At 36.5% G+C, this 23,037-nt stretch overlaps 1 protein-coding gene across 6 annotated transcripts in view; it reads left to right on the top strand.

Moving 5' to 3' along the window:
• LIN54 (lin-54 DREAM MuvB core complex component) overlaps positions 1–23,037 on the top strand; it is a 65,317-nt gene that overhangs the window by 6,456 nt on the left and 35,824 nt on the right. For 3 of the 6 annotated variants that reach the window (XM_061191539.1, XM_061191538.1, XM_061191537.1), the window contains exons 2-4: positions 6,469–6,521; positions 11,061–11,184; positions 17,467–17,609. In XM_061191539.1, coding sequence (XP_061047522.1) covers positions 6,501–6,521; positions 11,061–11,184; positions 17,467–17,609 — 288 coding nt within the window. In that variant the 5' untranslated portion in view covers positions 6,469–6,500. Of the gene's footprint in view, positions 1–6,468; positions 7,182–11,060; positions 11,185–17,466; positions 17,610–23,037 lie in introns of all 6 variants that reach the window. The other 3 variants (XM_061191536.1, XM_061191535.1, XM_061191534.1) reach the window with 1 other exon arrangement.

Genomic DNA, 23,037 nt, shown 5'->3' with positions numbered 1-23,037 from the left:
AGATGGCCAAACCCTTTCCTGCCATGCCCACAAGCTCCTTTTGAGAGTTTCTTTTAGCATAGGCCACCATGCCCTGCATGTGACCCTGATTGAAACAGATATGGATGTCTAATCATAAAGCAGTTATCACAGTCTGCTCAGTGGCCTGTGAGGTGTGCTGGCTCCTGAACTCTGCACAGCCCATACTGCTTAGAGACTGGCCAAACGAATCAGACCTTTTCTTGTTAGAAGTTTGAACTTTACTCCTACTTCCAAGGGAGACTCCTAGTTCTATAGCCCCTAGTCTCTTTTAATAGGACAAATAGGAAGACATGTTCTGCCTAATAACAGAGCTTTAAAATATATGAAGAAGCAAAAATGCATAGAAGAGGAGAAAATGACAAAGCCACAATCGTATTTGGGAATTTTAACAGCCTTTCTCAATAATTGATAGAAAAGGAAAAAGAAAGACTGTGGAAGATCTGAACAACACTATCAACCAACTTGACCTAATTGACTTTTATAGGTGCTACCCTCAGCAACCACAGAATACATGTTCTCTTCAGGTGCGCGTGCAGTGTTCAACAAGATGGACCATACACTGAGCCTTAAACTAGTCTCTAAATTCCATCTACGCATGATGGAAATGGTAGAGTATTACAGTCTCTGACAATAATAGGAGCAAATTAGAAATCAATAATAAAAGGTAGAAAATCCCCAAATGTTTGGGAATTAAATAGCACACTTCTTTATTTTCCGTGTATCAAAGATGAAATCACAAGGACTATTAGGAAACATTTGAAGCGAATGATAATAAAAACATATTGAGATTAGTAGAATGCAGTTAAAGCAGCATTGGGGGAATTTTTAACATTAAATGTTTATTTTAGAAAAGAAGGTTTAAAATCTTTATGGTTATAAATTTGGCAACTGAGAGGAATAGACAAATATCTTAAACGATACAAACTATCAAATATCAAAGGTTTAAAATCAATGATCTAAACCAAGTGTTGACAGATTTTCTCTATAAAGGGCCAGATGGCAAATATTTTAGGCTTTGTAGGGTAGTTTGTGTGTGTGTGTGTGTCTATATATATATATATATATATATATATATATATATATATATATATAGACACACACACACACAGTGTATATATATGTGTGTGTGTCTATATATATATATATATATAGACACACACACATACATATACTCCCTCTCGCCCAACTATTTACAAATGTAAAAATCATTCTTAGCTGCAGAGAAATACATAAACAGACTGTGGGCTTAATTTGGTCTATAGGCTATGGTTTGTCGAATCCTGATCTGTGCTTCCATCTGAAGTTTCTAGAAAAAAACAAATTAAATCTAAAGTAAGCAGAAGGAAGGAGATAAAGGTAATAGTTAAATAAAAAATGGACAAACTGTTGGGAAAAATCAATGAAGCCAAAATCGTTCTTGAAAAGATCAATAAAATTGAAAAATCTCCAACTAGACTGATCAGAGAAAAAAAGGAGAAAAGACAGAAACTACCGAAATGAGGATCTAAGAGTTGCCATCTCTACAGACATTAAAATAAAAGAATATTTTGTATAACTTTATGCTAATAAATTTGGCAACTTAGAGGAATAGACAAATTCCTTAAAAGATACAAACTATCAAATAGCAAAGGTCACTCAGAAAGAAAGAGATAACCCGAATAACCCTACACCTATTCAAGAAATTGAATTTATAGTTAAAAACCTCACAAGAAAGCTTTATGTCTAGATGGCTTTACTGGTGAATTCTAACAAACATTCTAGGAAGAAATTGTAACAATTCCGTGCAGACTCTTCCTGAAAATTGAAGAGGAGTGAAGACCTCCCAACTCATTTTATTAGACTAGCATTATCCCCAGAGAGCCACTACAAAAAAACTACAGACCAGTAGCCCTCATGAGTATAGACAAAATTGCTTAACAAAATATTAGCCAGTAGAATTTGGCAATATGTACAAAATATGATTTTATGCAATTTTATATAATTTTGAGTAGAGTTTATTTCAGGAATGCAGAATTGGCTTAATAAAAAATCAGTATAACTCACAGACTAAAAGAGGAAAGCCATATGATTATCTCACTAGTTGTAGAAAAAAACATATGATTAGATATCCATTTATGATTATGATTGAAAAAAGAACTACAAACTGGTACTATAAGTTAGCTTCCTCAACCCAATAGAGGGAATTTATGAAAAACCTACAGCTAAGGGTAAGTTTGGGAACAAGGTAAAGATGTCTGCTCTTACCACTTTTTATTCAACATTTTATTTCAGGTCCTAGCCAGTGTGGTAAGGTAAGGAAAAGAAACAAAAGACATGCAGATGGGAAAGGAAGAAATACAGATCTTATTCTCAGACACCATGGATTATCTTTCTAAAAAATCCTAAGGGCTGTACATCGAGATTTAGTGAGTTTAGCTAAGTTGTTAGATACATGGACAATATAAAATAATCAGTTGAATCTCTGTATACTAGCAACAAACAGTTGGAAAATGGGGGAAAAAAAAGACCACTTACAATGCATCAAAAAACGTGAAACACTTAGGGATAAATTTACCAAAATATATATAGAAAGAAGACCTATACACTTGAAGTACAAAAAACATTGCTAAAATAAATAAGTAGAGAGGTATACTTTTGGGAAACAGTTCTCCCTGGGTCTTTGCGTTTCTGTACTTCTTACAAGTGAGGCGGTGACAGCCCTTTTATTTACTTTTTTTTATTTTTAAAAAATTTTTATTTATTTATTTTTTGGGTGCGTTGGGTCTTTGTTGCTGCATACGGGCTTTCTCTAGTTGTGGCGAGCGGGGGCTACTCTTCGCTGCAGTGCGCGGGCTTCTTATTGGGGTGGCTTCTCTCATTGCGGAGCACAGGCTCTAGGAGCACAGGCTTCAGTAGTTGTGGCTTGCAGGCTTTAGAGCGCAGGCTCAGTAGTGTGACAGCCATTTTAAACAATTCTTTCCAGGATGTTTGTATAGCATAAAGCCTTGGATGATAGTGACTCCTGCTGTTGCAAAGGGCAGATTTGCTTATTGTCTAGTATAATAAAGATAATATCTCCCTTTGGACAAAGGGCAGGTGTGCTTCAGGTTATAAATGATTCAGGTTCGTTAAGCTCAGGGTCCCTCAGTTGTGATGCAAGCCTGCTGCCTGCACAGTGTCTACCTGGGCTCCTCTCCACACCTGCCCTGTAGGACTTGGGGGTAACAGGGGAACTGATACACACATGATACTTATGTTCCTTGCTGTGCTTGGAGCAGTAAGTCCTGTGTCTCTGACCTAGGCCTACTATGTTGTCTGCCAGTATCCACGAAACAGTGACAGGCTACTTTGTTAGCTTGCAAGGAGAGTCTAAAATCTCAGCCCCCTCCCAGTACTTGACAATTTTAGCCATAAGAATGGAGTGCTGACAGAGACATGGCTTTTTGAAAGAGAAAGGATGAGGTCTTGAGGGCTGGGCTAGGGGATAGCGAAAGACTCTCTGGCATCTGGTAGCGAATGCTCTCACCCAAGTGGTGGGCAAGTGTGGCAGAGGCAAGGGAAGTAGGAGCCCTTCAGTGTTCTACCTCTTAATGAATATTTAGGGGCTGAGCTGAGAGGTAGCCTGAATGGTTACCTTGGCTGTTGTACACTCAACTCCATGGCCCTAGCAGAAGGGCGGCGGGGCTGTAGCTGCTCAGTCAAGGAGTCCCCAGAGCTGAGAAAATGATGTTAGAAATGAGGATCTGGGTGGATCGAAAACACTAGAAGTTTGTTTGGTTGAGCTGCAAGTGTGGGGGCTTGAAACTGAAAGTAAATGCACTGTCCGACCACTGTCTCCTTCCGTGGGGTGACCTCTCCTCTTACACCTTGACTTAAGGTGTTTTAAGGAGAAAGATGAATAAGGGTTGGGCTGAGGTCTCCCTATCCTGAAGGGAGACCAGAGGCCACACCCATCTGTCTAAATGTGCTGGAGGAACTTCAGGGAGAAGAGGGAGTCAAACTTTTATGGTTGTGTTGGATACTGACACCCAAGTCATCATCCTACCTTGTTCTATGGGGGATGGAATGTTCAGAGACAACTGACGGGGCTTGGGCAAGGTCTGCGGTAGGGAAGGGAAGCTAATGTGGCACTGTGGGTGGGGCCATTTATTGTTGTGTACTGTTATTGTGGCTTCCATTGCTGAAGGTATAATTGGTGTTGATGTTTTAACGAGCCTGTCTGTAAATGCCCTGTTCTGTAAGTGCCAGAGGGGATTCTCCTGATTAGGAAGAGCGGCATCTAGAGAAGTGCTCATACTTTGGAAACCCTAGTGATTCCTCTGAGCTACAAGTTACTGTGACTGATGATTTTGCAATACATATAAAGAAGTCATCCAACTCAATAAGAAGATAAAAAACCCAATATTTTAAAAATTTGGCAAAAGGCTTTAACACAGGCACTTTTTAAAAGAAGATATACAAATAGATAACATATGAAAAGATGCTCAAGTCTTTAGTCATCTGGGAATTGCAAATTAAAACCACAGTGAGATACCACTTCACACCCACTAGAATGGCTAAAGTTAAAAAGACCGACAAAACCAATTGTTGGTGAGGATGTGGAGCAGCTGGGAGCCTCATGCATCGCTGGTGGGTGTACAAAATGGTACAGCTGAGTTGGGAAATAGTTTGGCAGTTTCATGCAAAGTTAAAAATAAACTTACCTTATGACCTAGCAAGTCCACTTCTAGGTATTTATTCAGAAGAAATGAAAATATCTATCCATAAAAAACTTGAATGTTCATAACAGTATTATTCATAATAGTCCCAAAGTGGAAACAGTCCAAATGTCCATCCACAGATGAATGGATAAACAACTTTTGGTAGATTCATCCAATGGAATGTTACTCAGCAATGAAAAGGAACTAAGCTGCTAATAAGTGTAAGAATAAAGATAAATCTTAAAAAACATACTGAGGGAAAAGGCTTATACTGTATATTCCTTTATGTCATGAGTACGTAATATATGATTCCATTTATATGAAGTTCTAGAATGGGCAAAAAGGCAACACTAACCTAGTGAAGTGATAGAACAGACCAGTGGTTGTGTAGAGTACGATTTTGGGGTAGGAGGTTGACTGTAAAGGAGTAGACTTATTTTTTTTCTCCATTTAAAAATACCAGTGGTAAAAATTTAAGGCAGTAAATTTTGTGATTAAAATTACGAACTTTGTATCATAAAACATATTTGAGTTTGAGTTCTGGCTCTACCATTTACTGGCTAGCTGTGTGACCTTGGGCAAATAGTTTAACCTTTCTAAGTTTCCTCATCTGTAAAATGGGGGTGATAATGATACCATATTAGAGTTGTCAGGATAGATTAAATTATGCCATCATTGGTAGATAGTAAGTGCTCAATAATGAAGATTAATTTTGGCAGTAGTAGTATTTGTCAATGCTAATAATTATAATTTGCTGTTCATGTCTGTTACTCTTAATCTTGGAATGGGTATTGCATGTTTATATTTTTTTAAAAAAAGGGAAAAGAAAGAAATACTGATTAGGTTCCTGTGGATCTTAGATATTCTCTGGGCAGATAACTTATTTAGTCAGTCATAAATATGATGAACTCTTTAATATGTGAAGATAATGGTACTGACTCCTTTATTGGAAGTTCTGCATGACCTTTGGCTGAAAGCATCGCAGTTCTGATTTGTTCGTAATCTGCTTTATTATTACCATTTTTTTTTTCTTTATGGGGACTAGCTGTATACCTCTTAAATGGTTCCCTTTGTGACATTTTGAATGGCTGAGGAGGATTTGAGAATCTTCTTTCCAAATAAAGGTTTCTTTAGTATGAAGCTAATTGATCAAACTTGGGCCAGATAAGCCATTTGACCTACAGTTGCTGAGATGGATTACTCTAGAAACTCCTTTAACATTAATTTGAGTCCTTAATGGATTTTTATAAATGGTATAGTAACCTCATTTTAGGACCTCGCTCACTGGAGATTTGAATATATTTTCTAAGATCTGTTTATATTTAAATCTTTATTTCCTTGTGCAAATCAGCAGTTTTCAAGTCTGTCAGTAGGAAAAAAAAAACAACCCATAACTGGGAAGAAGTAAGATGATCAGACATGTCAAAGATTAAAAGGTTTTATTTATGAGCAGGAACTGGAAAGGAGTTTCCTGTAATTATGTGACTTAGTGTTGCCTGAATGCAGTATACTTTTGGGTTGAGACATGGCGAATGAGAATGTTTGCTTCTAGTTTTGTGTCCCATATGACTTATATTTCAGATTCTTGAAGGTTGAGGATTTGTTAAAATGGTTTAACCCAAATATGCATCAGGAATGTCCTTCATTCAGTTATACATCAGTAAAAATTTTTGTTTTGTCATTTGCATTTTTCTTGAACAATTTTTTTTCTTCTCTTAAATCTGTTTTGAAACCTAGTAATTTATTCATTTTTCAAATTTTATTGCAGTGCCTGATCAACTTTCTAGCAGGAGAACGATCATGGAGGTGGTGCCAGCTGAGGTGAATAGTTTGCTTCCAGAGGAGATAATGGACACTGGTATAACTTTAGTGGATGATGATAGTATTGAGGCTGTTATTGTTTCATCCCCAATTCCCATGGAGACAGAACTGGAAGAAATTGTCAACATAAATTCTACTGGTGACTCTACAGCCACGCCCATTTCCACGGAACCAATAACAGTGTACAGTAACCACACTAACCAAGTTGCAGTGAATACCACAATTACTAAAGCAGATTGTAATACCACAGTGAAACCAGCTTTTCCAAGTGGCCTTCAAAAACTTGGTGCTCAGACTCCTGTGACTATATCAGCCAATCAGATTATTTTAAACAAAGTATCACAGACATCTGATCTTAAACTTGGCAATCAGACCCTTAAACCAGATGGACAGAAGTTAATTTTAACAACTTTGGGCAAGTCTGGTTCACCAATTGTTTTAGCACTACCCCATAGCCAACCCCAGGCTCAGAAAGTTACAACTCAGGCCCAGTCAGGAGATGCTAAGTTACCACCGCAGCAAATTAAAGTAGTTACCATTGGAGGGAGGCCAGAGGTGAAACCTGTCATTGGTGTCTCAGCATTGACCCCAGGAAGTCAACTGATTAATACTACAACTCAGCCCTCTGTGTTACAGACCCAACAGTTAAAAACAGTACAGGTAAAAAAAAAAAAAAAAAAAAAAAAAGGGGGCTTACTAATTAAAATGCATGTTAAATATTAAATTGATTCATAGTTGCGTGTGTAGGGTGATTAAATGCATAGTTGTTACTGAATTCTTTTGAATGTTGCTTTTAGTAATTGTGTGGGGTTTTTTTGTAAAGTTTGATATGTCTAATGCTTTTGAAAATTTCTGCCAGAGAACTTAGAACTTAATTTTGGTTAAATTCCAATTTAGTGTATTTATAGCTTTTTACTCATTTTAAAACAATTTTATTCTCAGTAGTAGTTTGAGTACAAGGATGTTCTGCTGGTATAAAGATGCCAGAGTTGATGTCGGGCTGTCAAAAAATCATTCAGACATGATATTTTCAGCTAACAGATGGCCAAAGTCTAGGAAAACTTGCTGCTCTGAGAAACCCTTCAAGCCAGCAGTAGTGCATACCAGCCAGTGTGTGCCTCTTCTTTGGAATTTACTGTCCATTGCATCGCTCATGTTTGCAATGTAGAAAGGCAGTGCCATGTGATGGAAGGTTTAGAATTGGACCAACTGGATTTCAGTCTCTTCTCTGCTACCCTCCCAGCTGTGGAACTTTGGATAGGCTACTTATTTTCTCTGAGTTTTTGATTTTAGCTGTAAGATGGCTATTTGATCGTGATGAAACACATAAGAAAAGATAACTCTTTGGTATGGTTCTCAAAACATTGAGAATCCTTCAAAATGGTACCCATTATTAGTATGAATAGGACCCTAAGATAGAAGGTTACCAGAACATATGTTAAGTGGTTCCCCATTTTTCATGCCCAATAGGCCTTTCTAGGTCACCACTACTCTTAGAAATACAATGATCCACTTAAGGCCAGGGAACACAAATGCATTTCCTGTTTGAAAGAGTTGGCTTTTAGAAAGAAGGCATGAGTTAGAGACGTAAAGCAGGTGTATAAGGAAGGAGGAAGGTTTGGGGAACTATCCACTCTCACCTGATATTAGAAGTAATGTTTTGGTTATTATGTTGGCAAAATAGTTAGAAACTTATTTTTCACAGGCTTTTTATTTAAGAACTTCATAGGATTTCTCAAACTTTATAATTTGTCCATGTCTCTTCTGCCACTATTAAACATTTAGTGCTCTTTCTTGTTCACTATCGTCTCTCACTTAATTCTGACTTCCTTTTACTTTTTTTGGTGAGGATCTCTTGAATGAGATATCCTATCACCATCAAGCACCTTGTCCTCAGCTTGTGTTTTAATCAGTTTTAAAACTTTTTATTGGTTTACCAGAGTTTATCTGGCTTTGGGGATGTGAATCATAACCATGTTCTCAAGATACTGAAAATGTAAATCAGAATGTCATTTTTTTTTTTTTCATTTACAAGAGTAATGTACACATACTGTTTGTAAGACCAGTTTACTTGTATCCACTAGTTTTCTACTATAATCCCCTAAGTACCGACAATAAAAACCAAGACTGGGGTCTAATTCTTATAACTTCTCTTCTTGTCCTTACTTTTATAAAATCTGATTCTATTTATTTAAAAAGAACTTCTGTTTAAAAACAAAAACAAAAGAAACCCCATTTAGAATATTGTTCTACTTGTCCAGTTATTTTTAGGCAACTCAAATCTTTTCAACTCAAGAGTAGCCTATAAAGCTCAAGCACTGAAGCACAGAAAAAACAAACAAAAAGCTACACATCTATCTGTGTCCATTTTAGGCAACAGAATATTTGGTTTACTTTTACATGGTGTGTATGATCCCCTGATTTTTTTCCCAGACGGTTCTCAGCATTGTCTTAAGTTTAATCAGAGTATTGAAGCTTATTAGGGTGTGGACAATAGGAAAGGGTGGAAGAAGGAGACCCATCTCGAAAGGTGACGGTTGAGGCCAGAGGCCGTAACAAAGAGGTATAGTTACACTTAATCACAGATACATAAACACTTTCCTATGCTTCTTGTGCATAGTATATAAGAATAATAGATAATTAGCCGTCTGGAACAACATAACTCCTTATTAGTTCCTGAATCTGTATAACACAGTGCCCAAAATTACCTGCATGTATTATTTGATCACATTTTTGGCAGTCTTATTTGTAAGTTTCCTTCTTTGATTCATTTTTGTGAATTCATATTCATTTTAATCTGCTAATTAGATACCTTTGTTAAAAAATGATCCTTTATGTTCTGTTTTATTTAATAAAGTAAATTTGTTCTAGGGTAGTTTAGAATTCATAATGCAAAAAGCCTGGTTCCTTGACAGAACTGGAGATTCTTATTCTCAGCAATGCTACACTAAAGAAACAAAACCACAAGGGCAAGTTGAGGTTGTTCATTTGAATAATTAATGTGCTTTTGGTCGTATTGTTTACATTTTTTTCCTGGTTGGTAGGTATTCATATAGTTTTATGATTGTGAAAATCAGTTAAAAATGGGGAAATACTTTAAGTTCCCAAACTCTATAGCTAAGATTATCTATTTCGAGACACAGATTTCCAAGAATATCAGTACCTCTACCTCTTGAGATTCTTAATACTAAGTCAATAGACAACATATTCTAACTTATTTTAGAGTTTTAGGCCCGTAAGTACACTTGGGAAATATTTTCTCTGTGTGTCTCCCAAATTGCATCAGTTTTTAAAAGTACAATTATGGATTTATTTGGGTATATCAGAGTTTTGCAAGCTGGATATTTTTTAATATAGTAGGGGATCTCTTTGGTTCTTTTTTTTTAAAGGTGATTTGTGTTTCCTTTACATTTTGTTTTGTCAGTAATATGTTCTGAGTGTAAGAAAGTAATATATTCTAAGTGTAAGAAAATATGTTATTAAGTTTATAGTTTGAGAACAAAGCTGATATTTACTTAGTTCTGTAATCAGTTACAGCTTCTGGTATGTTTTGTCGTTTAAGTTGGTCATGTTTGTTCATTTTGAGTTATTATTTCCAATAATAGTACTTTCAGGGCCTCAATTTTCAATCTGCCAAAGATAAAATTAGTATTTAATGTCCTTCCTGCTCTGAAAGTCTATGATTTTTATCATTGCTAAATTTCTGCTTCTGACTTTTAGAAAAAGCTGTGCCTTGCATACATTGCAATTTCAGTATGAGAACATTGGTAACTCTACCTTCCTTGACTTGTGGAGAATTTTAGTTTAGGGCAACAGTGTACCGTGTATAATGTAAAAGCAGAGATGAATAAAACATAGACCCTCCCTTCAAACAATTTATAGTCTAGTAAACTGTATTTTAGTAAATAATATTTCAGAGGCTTCACCTTTAGAATAGTCTTTGTTTTGCCAAACATGTCTCTTTGTATCCTAGGGTGTTAACTTGTGCAGTTCCTCATTTATCTGCCCCTGATATATAGATCTAAAGTTGAAGATACAATCATGAGCCTATCTTTTATGTGTATTTATATTTTGCTTCCAGGGGCCAATGAAATTATATTTATCATTTGCAGTATGCTTTCTTAACGTACTCTACTCCATCTTTTTATTATTGAATAATTAGTTATTTGGAAAAGGATATTGCTGTGCCATATTTATGTTTCATTATTATTATTAAATGGTTATTTTAAACATTATTATTGAACATTAAACATTATTTTTAAAAATTAATTTGTTTTTCATTATATGCATATGTCCCAGAGACTAAAATAAGGATTTGCAATAAAATCCAAAGATATTATTGTATAATGGCTTAAGGATGTGATCATATTAGTATTTTGATGAATGGCTGCATTTTAAATGTTTTTAACGTCAATACTTAGGTATGTTTTGTTAAATGAGCTGGTTTCACATGTACTTCTGTATATCAATCTTGTCTAATTTTAATTGAATAGGTGTTTTATAGAAACAATGGTCTTTATAGTTATTTATATATTTCAGATTGCGAAGAAGCCTCGAACACCAACCTCTGGTCCAGTAATCACGAAGCTGATCTTTGCAAAACCAATTAATAGTAAAGCAGTTACAGGACAGACAACTCAAGTATCACCACCAGTCATTGCAGGTTATATTTCTTTATAGTTTGTTTAGCTAAATATTTACCTTCCTTTTAGGTTTAAAAAAGGCTGTTCTACCACCTTGAAATGTTTTAGTGCTTATTACTATAAATCAAACTGGTTAGTAAGAAATGTTACACCTATTAAATGTGTCCTTCAAGCAAAATGCCTTATCTCAAAATCAGTCCATTACTTTAGCCTCTTTCGATTTTGGTATACCTTGAAAGTAGTGAAGTCTCAGACTCTGATAATACTAGCTAACATTTACATAGTGTTTGCTATGGCCTCCACGCTATTCTTAGCTCTTTACATAGAGTGACATATATAATCCTCTGGCAGTCCTATGGGGTAGGCACTAATAACATCCCCATTTTGCCAGTGTGGAAACAGAGGCACTCAGCTAGTAAATGGCCAAGTTGGAATTTGAATCCAGGCAATTTGTCTGTAGAGCACATGCTAATAAGTCTATTAGGTTTAAAGTAATATATGTGAGAGTATAGTATTTCATGGTTTCTGTTTGAGTTTTTGGTTTCAGTATTTTAATATTCTCTGTATGCAGTTCTCTATGAAACAGAAAATTATCACAATGATAATAATTACTTAAGTGAGAACAGAATTTTAGTTACATTACTTTTACCAGCAAATTCCTCAGTGTGGCCCAGTTCTCTTTTATTATATACTTTTAAAATATGTCATCACCAATAACACCTCAGAAATCTTGACTTTGAGTATTTCACTCTTTATTATTCTAGTTTATCTGCCTTTGTACTTCCAATCTAGTAATTCTTTCGCTTTGAAATTTCTGATCCATTAACTCTTCCACTTTCTCATTAATAATCCCTTTCCAGTCCTCAAATTCTTTCTTACTCAGCATGGAGTTCATGACCCATCATTATTGCTCCCTGAAAACAGCATTGATTCTCTTTTCACTCTCTCTTTCTATAATGGCTTGGTTAAGCCCAGCTCTCTTATTTCTTCTTGCCTGGCAAGCACCTCAGTACTTCTGGAGAAAATCACACAGCTGTGGTGACTGGTCTTTAATTCAGAGCTATACTAACATTACTCCTTTCACCATTTAATTTCCACTGTTTAATAGCTTATGGAAGCACCTCTGGGTGGTAGACTTTGACTAGAGACTTTCAAATGCTAATTACCCATTTCTAGAATGTGTATTCTTGATGAAGGTACTTCAAATGTTAATTAACCATCCCTGGGATATGTATTAAAACCACCTCCTACTGTCTTTGATAAATTTACAGACAGTATAGCAGTAGGCAACTCTGAAGTCAGTGGCAGTGAAATTATCATTTTCCTAGGCTTTGAATTATAATATATAGGGAGGCTTCTCTGTTTAGCAAGTGAGAGAAGGCATGGGGAGATTGTAGTTTGAGGGCAGTGTTGGGTGAGTGAATGTTCTCTTTTTCTTTTGGCCTTCAGTAGAGATTTGGGATGGTATAGGATGCTCGTATCTAGAGGGCTGTCACGGGAGATAGGTATGGCCCCAGAGGAAAAACTGGAAAGGGTTTGGATTTACAGCTGCTTCAGGAAGTGGGCTTTAGTCGGCTGAAAGTGAGTAAGGCTTGGATATGTTGATGGTAAAGGGACCACCAGACCCTTAGGAGGTTGGGTGGGTAGAGGTGGTTAACGAGGAGGAATGTCTCAGTGCAATGTTCTTTACTGTTTTTGAGTTTGAGAGAGTCCCTTAAAACTTTTAATTATGTAGGGGCGAAGGGGAATTGTATGCTAAATAACTGTGGTTTTGCAGAAGTGTCTGAGTGAATATTTGGTAATGTCAAGATTTCACCTCTCTTACATTTGACTGTAATGGATGTCATTGCTGGGTCTTTGGGTGATTTACAGTGTGTTGCACACTAATCATAGCTTTACCTTTTAATTACAGACAGACTTATTAGCCCTCCCAAAATGCATAGAGATAGACTTCTATTAAATTTCACTAGAATTGTTGGCATTAAGTTCAGTTTGGAGGGATAATTTCTACTGTTAACTCGTAGTTTATAGCTTTTTAAATTCATGTAAGCCAAATTTTAAACCACCAAAGTAGCTCTTCTGCTGAATTGTCTTATCACAAGGAGGTTCCATTATCTTTATATTATAGCTAATGATCTTTCAAATTACATTTAGACTGCTTTTTAATGACCTTTGGGCTTTTCATGGAAGATGGATATCTTTTTCTTTTAATCAAGATGAACTTAGTGTTTGTATAAAATCAATTTTTCTAAAATGCAAATATGATCTTGTCACAACCTTGCTTAAATTTTCTTGGCCATATCCATTTCTTGGCCTTAATCCTTCAGGAATAAGTTCAAATGCCAGAGCTTTCTTAACATTAAAGTCATTTATCATATAACACATACCTTTCTCATTTTCACCTCATATTAGCTCCAGACCTACTGATGTAACTTATTTCAAGAGATCACCAAATGGCCCATGTTCTCTCAGAACTTAGGCTCTTGGCACTGTTGCTTTTACCTGAAATGACTTTTTTTGCTTTCCTTATGGCTGACTCATCCATTTTATCTTTGGATTATCTCCACCTGTCTTGGAAGTTTTTGATCCCTAGGTTGAGTTAGGTTCTCTTTTCTCCGACCACCTCCTATATATTTCCATAAAACTTGGTTATACCTACCAAATACTTAACTTTAATCAGACTTCTGTTAAATTTCACACTGGCTTTTAATGTTTCCATTAGTCATGGTATATTGTAATACTTGGTTTCCTTGTCTGTCTGTCTCCCCTATTACACTTAAGATTTTTCTTAATAGTAATTTTGGATTTTGTTTGCCATCTAGTTTTTAAAGATTAATTATTTTTTTAAAAATTGTGATAAATACACATAACATAAAGTTGACCATTTTAACCACTGGTGGTGTTAAGTACATTCACGTTGTTGTGCAACCATCACCACTGTCTGTCTCTAGGACTTTTTTCACATTGCAAAACTAAATCTTTGTACGCATTAAACAATAACTTCCCAATTCCTTCCTTCCCCCAGCCCCTAGCAGAGACTGTCTCTGTCAATTTGACTTTTCCATGTATCTCGTATAAGTGGAATCGTACAGTATTTGTCCTTTTATGACTGGCTTTTTATGACTCTCCGATACCTAGCACAGTTTCTAGCACATAGATGTGGTTCAGTGAGTGTGTATTGTTGAGTGAATGTGTATATCACGGAGGCAGTGTGGTGTATGGGAGGAGCTATTAGGAGACTTGGGTTTTAGTTATGGGTCTTCTGTTCATTTTCTCTGTGATCTTGGGTAAATATATTTTCTGTTCATCTTAACTCCTTTCTGTAAAATGTTGATACCAACCACTTCACATGACTTTTGAGATGGTTAAATGAGGTACAGAGGTCCTCATTATCAGAGCTCCCAAGGTACAAGGTTGCTGCTATAGCAGAGCAAACTCCATCAATGTGAAAATATTCACTAATGAATTAATCTCTTATAGAATTAGTCCTGGCTCAGATAAGCTAGCTCTCTGCCCCCAGCCTGTCCCATCTGTAGCTTTTTGGTTATGTCTCTTTTGATTCTTGGAGAATACCTGACAGTAGAGTGTAAAATGCTTTGCAAATTGATTTCAAGGTGAAACTGTATAACTTGTATACTTTCTTGAATCTGTCTGCGGAGCCAAGGATAAACAGGGATTTGGAGATTAATCAGGAGAAATGCTATCTGGATGAAAAACAAGTGGCCCTTCAAAAAAGAATAATTTGAATTTTAAAGGATATAGAGGGTTCTTGGGAAAATTGATGAAATCCTAAAATATTTTGGCAGAAATAATCTTCTGTATCATCATGTTGCGCCCATCAAACAGAATCTGTCATTGTGCTGTCATTACTAATTTTCAGAAGAATCCTCTCCCCCTCAAATTAAACAGTTCATTCTAAGAGATAGTATAGTTATAATTATAAACTGAATTTTTGTTAAATATAAGCAAAAAAAGTTTTAGTTTTAGGGGGTTTTGTTGTTGTTATTTACAGTGAAATTTTTGTCCTTGTTTTAAATGTAATTCACTTGAAGTGGCCTTTTTCTGGAAACAGTTATCCTCAGGAATAGAGGATTTTTATATGTGTGTTTTCTGAAATGTATGTAATGCTTAACAAATAAGAAATTATAGTAATAACTGTAAATGATGATCATTTTATGAAAATGTGTCTTTATTGGTAGTTTCTTTTCTTAAAATAATGATTGTTGGGGCTTTAGGCTTATCCCAGAGGTATTAGTTTTGGAAACCAGAACAGACAAACATGCTACTTCAGGCAGGCTCCATATTTGAGGGTGCCCTTCTAAAAATATTTGATATAGATTCATTTAGTTTATATAGAGTTGACTTATTTAGTTATGATGTAATTCAGCCTAAAAAAACCCTAGCAAAACTCTCAACTGAAATTCATTAAGGAATATGTCAATAATATAAAATGTAATCGTGTACTAAAAGAAATTGAAAAAATATATTTAAAATATTTTAAAAATTCATGTGTCAGACAAAACTTGATTCATTTTTTAAAAAAAAAAAAAGTATACTGTCGCATTGTTATTAGGAAAAAAAACCAGCCCTGAAACTCTTACATGCTAGTTCTCTATTTTTGTTTGAAGGGTAAGACCCTTCTTTTTTTTCTCTTTCTCCCTTTTTCTCTTCCTCTCTCCCTCTCTCTTTCATCTCTAACTGTATCTGTAAGTTAAATCATAGCATCTAAAGGGATTTTAGAGATAATTTAGTTATCTACCTTCTCTATTTCTTGAGTGCTTGGAGTTCCTCTTCAGCTAGTGGATTTGATTATCCAGCATCTGTTTTGAACACCTTCAGTGAGTAGAAACGCACTCATAAAGAAACAGTCGTTTCAATTGGAAATTTTTGTTAGAAGTTCTTTCTTACTGCTTAACTGAAAATTTTCTGTTTCTGTATATTAGTGTGTGCATCTGATGGATACAGAGTGGTTCTAATCCTTCAACTTGACAGCGTGGATCAATCAGGACAGTCTTGGTTCTCTGCCATAATAAACAGTCTTTAAATCTCAGAAATTTAAAAAAACACAAATTTTATTTTGTATTCATACTTCATGGTTATCTGCATGTCTACTGTGGGTTAGAAAGGGGGCTCTTCTCATCATGGTCCCTCAAGGACCCCGGCTGATGGAGGAGCCACCATCTCAGACACGGCGAGGAAAAGAGAGCTTTGGAAGGTCTTGCATAGGCAGTAAATGTTCTGACCCAGAAATGACACACATCACTTCTACTCATAATTTGTTGGTCAGAACTAGTCACATGGCCCTAATCTAGCCACAGGGAGCAGCAGGGATGGGTAGGAAGGGCAGTCCTACCGTGTGCCCAGAATGGAAGGGGAGGAGGTTGGCGCCAGAATGGTGAATGGCAGTATCACACAGTCTTTCAGGAATTTGGAGCTGTGTCATTTCTTTGTATTCCTCTCTCACCTAGGATAAAAATTCCTAATATTTCAACTCCTTGTGATATGATTTCCAATTCCGTAAGCCATCCAGACACACTATAGTTTTTCTGTGTTGTTCCTGAAGGATATTTCCAGAAGGGAACACAACATTCTTGTTGGAATCTGGCCAGGACAGCTAGAAGAATTTTTTTTTTTCCCTTTTGGCAGACTAAAATGAGACAGTATTAAACCAGTGTTCAAGTTAGTTCAGTGACTATCTGTTTTATAGATGTGGACTTAAATTGTATCCTGAATGGTTTCAGTTCAAAGAGAAGAAGCTGAGGTGTAGTAGAGAACAGAGACTGAAGTTTTAAGACTTGGATTCAAGTCCTAACTTTGAGGAGCTGTGTTACACAGGACTTGTTCCTTAGTTGTCCTGAGCCTATTTTCTTATAGATATAACCTAACAGTATAGATGAGGGAATTCCCTGGCAATCCAATGGTTAGGACTCGGCGCTTTCACTGCCGAGGGCTCGGGTTCAGTCCCTGGTTGGGAAACTAAGATCCCACAAGCCGAGCGGTGTGGCCAAAAAAACAAACAAAACACAAAGCAGTATTGATGAGAATGTGAGCAGAAGTGTTTTCGTGGACTTTCATAAGGTGGTATTAAGATACTAAGTGTTACTAAGAAGCATTGTTTTGTTTCCTTCTGCCTAGGTTCACCATAGTTCATTAGACCTACTTAAGTGTTTCAGTTCATAAGTGGCTGCATATGAAATATTGAACATATATACTACAGTCCTTGTGGGTATAAATCATCATCAAATACATTTTTATACGATTATTGAAAAGAGTCAAACTGATGTGCTGCCTCTCATTTACAGGTAGGGTTCTTTCACAGTCTACTCCCGGGACTCCATCAAAGACCATAACAATATCTGAAAGTGGTGTTATTGGATCAACTTTAAATTCTACAACACAGACACCAAATAAAATAGCCATCTCACCTTTGAAATCGCCAAATAAGGTAAAAAAAAAAAAAATTAGCCACAAATGCCAAGTATTGTGGTTAATGACTTTATTTTCTTACTAGTCACTTCAGATACTTCAGTTTTAATATAGTCCCAAACAGTTAATAGGTATTTGGTGAATATCGGATTAATTTAGTAATCAAGGATGTACGACAGATAAAAAACTTACCCTGAACGCATAGTTACACAGTTATCATTTTGCATGCTAAGATTATTTTAATGGCCCTTGTGAATGTGGGTACAACATAAATCTTCTGAACGAGGTGCATTATGTAGGTGTTTGGTTCCTCTTCAGTTAATACTTGTGCAAAATTACTGTCTTTGGGTCAGTCACATATATAGTGACTCTATAAATATAAAATGTTAAATGTAACTTTTTAAAAAATAAAATATTCGGTGTCTTCTGCTTAAGCTGTCCTTGATTTTATGGAGAGCTGAGCTTTTGCTGGGTAACAGAGTACCCAGAGTACTAGAAATTGCCATCAAATGCTGGTGATCATATTATTCGGGTTTTTTAGGCTTAACACAACTCATTCAAAGCATCTGAAAGCTTGTCATAATTTGTTTTCTTTTTAAGGGGGCAAAGTACCTATCATTTTAGGTCAAGTTAAGTAGTCTTAGCTCACTTTCCTAAAACATACAGATGTCATTATACCAGCATAACATTTTGGAACAAGTATGTTTTAAAGGACATATTCAGGTGGAAAGCCAAGCATTATTATTCTGTAAGGTGCCACCCTTGCGATTCTGGAAACACACTGCCCTTTGTACCTGCCTTTTTCCTTAATTTGCTACTATTCATGAGTAGAACAAACATTAAACATTTGCCTTACATTTTTAAAAAGTCTAACTGTTGGTTTCTGTTTTAATGAGACTTGACTATAGTGTATAAATATGATGTCTGTTACAGTTTATTAAAATGGGATTCTACCTGCATGATAATACAGATAATTATCTACTTAAATTGAATGAATTCAACAGAATTCATTGTGTGCTCTGCATAGTGATAGGCACTGGGGATAAAAGCATGAATAAGATAAGTTTTAAATTTCAGGTAGTTCAGTAGGGAAGTTAGAGTTAAACATTAAGAATTGCCCTACAGAATCATAACGGTCACAGGTGGATTGAAGAGCCCTGTTGTGTCTGTCAGAGGAGGGTTATACAAAGGATGCTATTCCTGAAAGGTCTTAACCTTAAAGGTGGTTTGGGCCTTAGCTATGGGTGAGCGTAGGAGCTTTCCAAATTGAGATAATACTTTACACAAAAGTGTAAAAGCGTGGCCCCGTGTAAAAGGGTAGTGTAGGGAGCTACATTGCTTTGGTAGTGTGAGAACCGAGGGTGCTAAAGTTAGATGGAAGGTTTTGTTACCCTCAGGGGAGTTTGGATTTTACTGTTCTTAAAGACTTTCTGTGACTTCCCATTGCTTGTAGGACAGTGGTTCTCAACCTTGTCTGCACATTGGAATCACCTGGGGAGCTTTAGTAACTACCAATGCCTGGTTCTTATCCGCAAAGACTCTGTTTTAATTGGTCTGGAGTTTGGCCTGGTATCAGGATTTTTTAACACTAAGTGATTCTAATGAGTAGCCTAGATTAAAAACAACTGCTCTAGGATAATACGAGATTTGCATTTCAAAAAAGATGACTCTGTAGCATAATGAAAGATAGTTTGGAGGAAGGTAAGCCTGGATTCTAGAAGAGACCAGTTAGGTTAGTTATTCTCAACCTTGGCTACACTTTGGAAGCACCTGGAGACCTCTCAAAAAAACTCCTGGCTGGCCTCCACCTGATCCACTTAAATCAGTCTCTAGGCTGGGGTCTAAGTATTAGATTTAATATTTAAAAATTTTAAAGTGTAGGCCAGGGTAGAGAATCACTAAATTAGAGTATTTTAGTACTTCACATTTGAGCTAGACTAGTAGCTAAGGGGCTAGGAAGAAGAGATGTGTTGAAAGAGGTTTAAGACATAATGACTGGATGTCAGGGTATTAGGGAGGGGGAGAACCTAAGGAATGACTCCTAGATTCCTAACCTGCAGAACACAGTAGATGGTGGCACTGTGGACTGGTATGGGGGCTGTATCTGATGGCATACAAATAAGAACTAGCTTTATTTTTCTCTTATCCTTGACTTTAGCCATGTCATGTTGAATCTTCCTTCCCTGGCTCTTGACAAGACGTCGTTTTTACTATAAGAACAAGCCTTATTTTGATGATTAAATTCAAAGGTGTGAAAAGTCTACTTCAAACCTTACATCCAGTTGAATGGATGTAACTCAGACCTAATCATGACTCAGGGACCATGCAGTAGAGGAGTATTATCTGTTTCTTCACTCTTCTTCTTCCTTCTTTCTGCTTTTGGCTTCTGATTGGAAGGAAAATTAGAAGAGAAAGGACAAAGTTTTATGTGACTGGGAGTATTGTAATCCAATTGCCAATGTCCTCTGTGTGGCAGGTGTCCAAGTGTGGCCTTTTAGACTTGTGCATTTAGGATGGTTTTTGGAGGCCCCTGTGGTAGGCCCACATTGCCCAGGTCCCTTTTATGGTGCACACTCCAGCTGCCTTTGGCAGGCTTCTAACTATCTCTTCCCTCCTGTAGTCCACCTACAGCCTGTTACTGCTGAGTCTTCTTCCTCAAGAAGGCACATGTCTTTGGCCTACCGAGATGCTTTAGCCCTTCTGCAGCATCTGTTGTATTTGGCTAATGGGAAACCTATAGAACCCAGTGGTAGACGTGTAGCTCATCTAACTGCTGTCCTCTGAGTCCTTGCTCTGCCATTTTGAAGCTCCATCCAACCTCTTGCTTTCAGAATTCTCCAGGCTGGGACCAGTTTCTGTGTTCACATATGGCCTAAACTCCTGGGGATACGTCAGGTTCTTCTGGGCTTTTAAGAGTTTCTTTATCTCAGTATGTTGTCAGCCAAAGATTCAGATGTCAGTTTCCCTTCTTGTAGTTATCACCCAGTCTGTCCCAGAGGTTTTCTTGGAGAACCCCTGCTTTTGTTCTCACTAAGGTTGTAAAGCCCTAGCGTTCTCTATGTTTATGAATTCACTTCTGTTTCTAATCTTGTTTTGTTTTGTTTCGTTTCATTTTCAATAGGTGGGAGGTGGATGATAGAGATGCTGTCTTTTAGCAACTCTGGCATGGATGTGTTGTTCTTTTTAGAGTGTAGGGGAGTTTATCATTTGTAGTTCTCAGCTGTGGGGGTTTCACTAGAGCCACATTTTAAGATCAGAGAAAACATCCCATTATCCTTTTATATGAGAGAGGAAATACAGAAGGCATGGCTGGTTTGGGCAAAGAGATATTGTTTAGTTCTTGGAGATGTTTGTCATGGAAGTACCCACTGCTTGTCTAGAGGAGGATGTCCATTAGGAAGCTGAATATAGGCAGTGGCTAAAACTATTTGGATAGATGAAATTAACCAGGGAGCATGCGGTTGTGTGTGGAGTGAAAAGAAAAGCAGGACTGAACCACAGAATATTAAGAGTTAGCAGAAGAGAAGAGCCAATGGAAGAGAAGGAATGATAAGAGAGGAAGTATGAGAAACTTAAAAAAATGAGAAGGGAGGATGGTTTCAAGAATGATGCCGGTCTACAGTTTCAAATGTCATAGAAATGTCAATTAAGAAAAAGACTAAAAAGTAAGGATTTGCTGGAGATGTCCTTGCTCCCATTAATCAAAAGTGGTCAAAAGGAAACCTCAAGCACCCATTCTTCCTTCCCTGCCAGCACTCACAGTCTGACCACCATCTGCCTTGAATCTGCCAGGACTTCTCTCATTATTTGTTCCTGTTTATACAGGGTACCATCAAAAGGCCCAGACTCCTAGATTACCTTTCATTTCCCACATCTAATCTCCTTAAAGTTGTCAGTATCTTCTGTCCCGTTACCCACCACCCATCCCCAACTCTTAAAATCCTTCCACTGTGCCCTATTTGGAGTTCATAAGCAAAATAATCCCCCAAATCCTCAACCTCTTTGCTGGATATTCCTTTTATTTTCTTACTCTAGTGGATACCTGACTCTTCCCAATGGTACTGCTTCCCCTGCAGACCTCTTAAGTGATGACTCTCCTTCAGCCCTTTATACCATCGAGCCTGGAAGGGGGGCCTAGGGAATAAGTGTCTTCCTTGCTTGTTCTTGTTACAATTTGCAGACTATGCTCACTCTCTTCTCCATCTTTGAAACTAATGTTACCAGGTTCCTTGTGGAAAGTCGGGCACATCTAATGTTTTCTCAGTTTACTTGATATTGTAGTTGTCTTTTGGGGCAGATTTCTTCCATTATATTTATTTTCTAAAGTAATCCTCAGTTTTCTTAAGTATTTATTAGACATGCAAATAAGCATTAAGCTAATGAAAGCATGATTCTGCAAGGTTTGCTTTCTTTTTACTTTAGATTTCAGTAATACTGTTATCTTCTAGTTTCGGGCATTTAATGTGTCTTTTGTCCTGTAATCTTATTCTTGGCTTTTAGTATTTTTTTTTCATGGCATATTTTAGTTTATTTCAGAAGTACAATGGTTTGACATTAAAAAAAATCTATCCATTTAATTCCCAACATTAATAGGAAAAAATAATTATATGACAATCTCAATACATGCAGAAAAATTCTGAAAATAGCCAGCCTTCATTCTGGTTAAAACTACTTGAAACAGTAAAAATAAATACTTTTGTAACTTGAAAATGAGGACGAATACATCAAACTTCATGTAATGGTGAATGTTGAACAAAGATACCCACTTTCAACACTTGTTCAGTTCTACTGCAGCTCTGAGTTAATGCAGTAAGGCAAGAAAAAGAAATAAATGGCATAGAGCTTCAAAAGAAAGTAAAAATTTGTCACAATTTACATATTACATTATAATATATGTGTAAAATATAAGAATCTGCTATTGAACTATTAGAATTAATGTATAAATTTAATTGATGGTTATATATGTGGTCAATATAAAAAAAGATGATTAGATATGTGGTCAGTATAAAAAAATCAATATTTCTAGACTTTTACACTTAATAAAGTTTTGTTATGATTGATTTTAAATCTTCCATCTTACTAGTTACTTTTTCTTTTTCCCATCTGTTCTTTTTCTTTCTTTCTTTTTTTAATATTTATTTATTTATAATTTATTGTTTTTTTATTTTTTTATTTTGGCTGTGCTGGGTCTTAGTTGCAGCATGTGGGATCTTTAGTTGCGGTACAAAGACTTGTTAGTTGCGATATGTGGGCTTTTTAGTTGCGGCATGTGGAATCTAGTTCCCTGATTCCCAGGTTCGGATGCAACCTGGGCCCCCTACATTGGGAGCAGGGAGTCCTACCCACTGGACCAGCAGGGAGGTGCCTCTTTTTCTTTAACTCTTTTTCTGCCTTTTTTTGTGGGCGAATTGAGTATTTTTTATGATTCTATTTTACCTGCACTATTG

This window comes from Eubalaena glacialis, chromosome 5 (genome assembly GCF_028564815.1).
Source record: "Eubalaena glacialis isolate mEubGla1 chromosome 5, mEubGla1.1.hap2.+ XY, whole genome shotgun sequence".
Lineage (NCBI taxonomy): Eukaryota > Metazoa > Chordata > Mammalia > Artiodactyla > Balaenidae > Eubalaena > Eubalaena glacialis.
The sequence above is the reverse complement of the archived record's forward strand: the minus strand, read 5'-3'. Positions and strand labels throughout refer to the sequence as shown.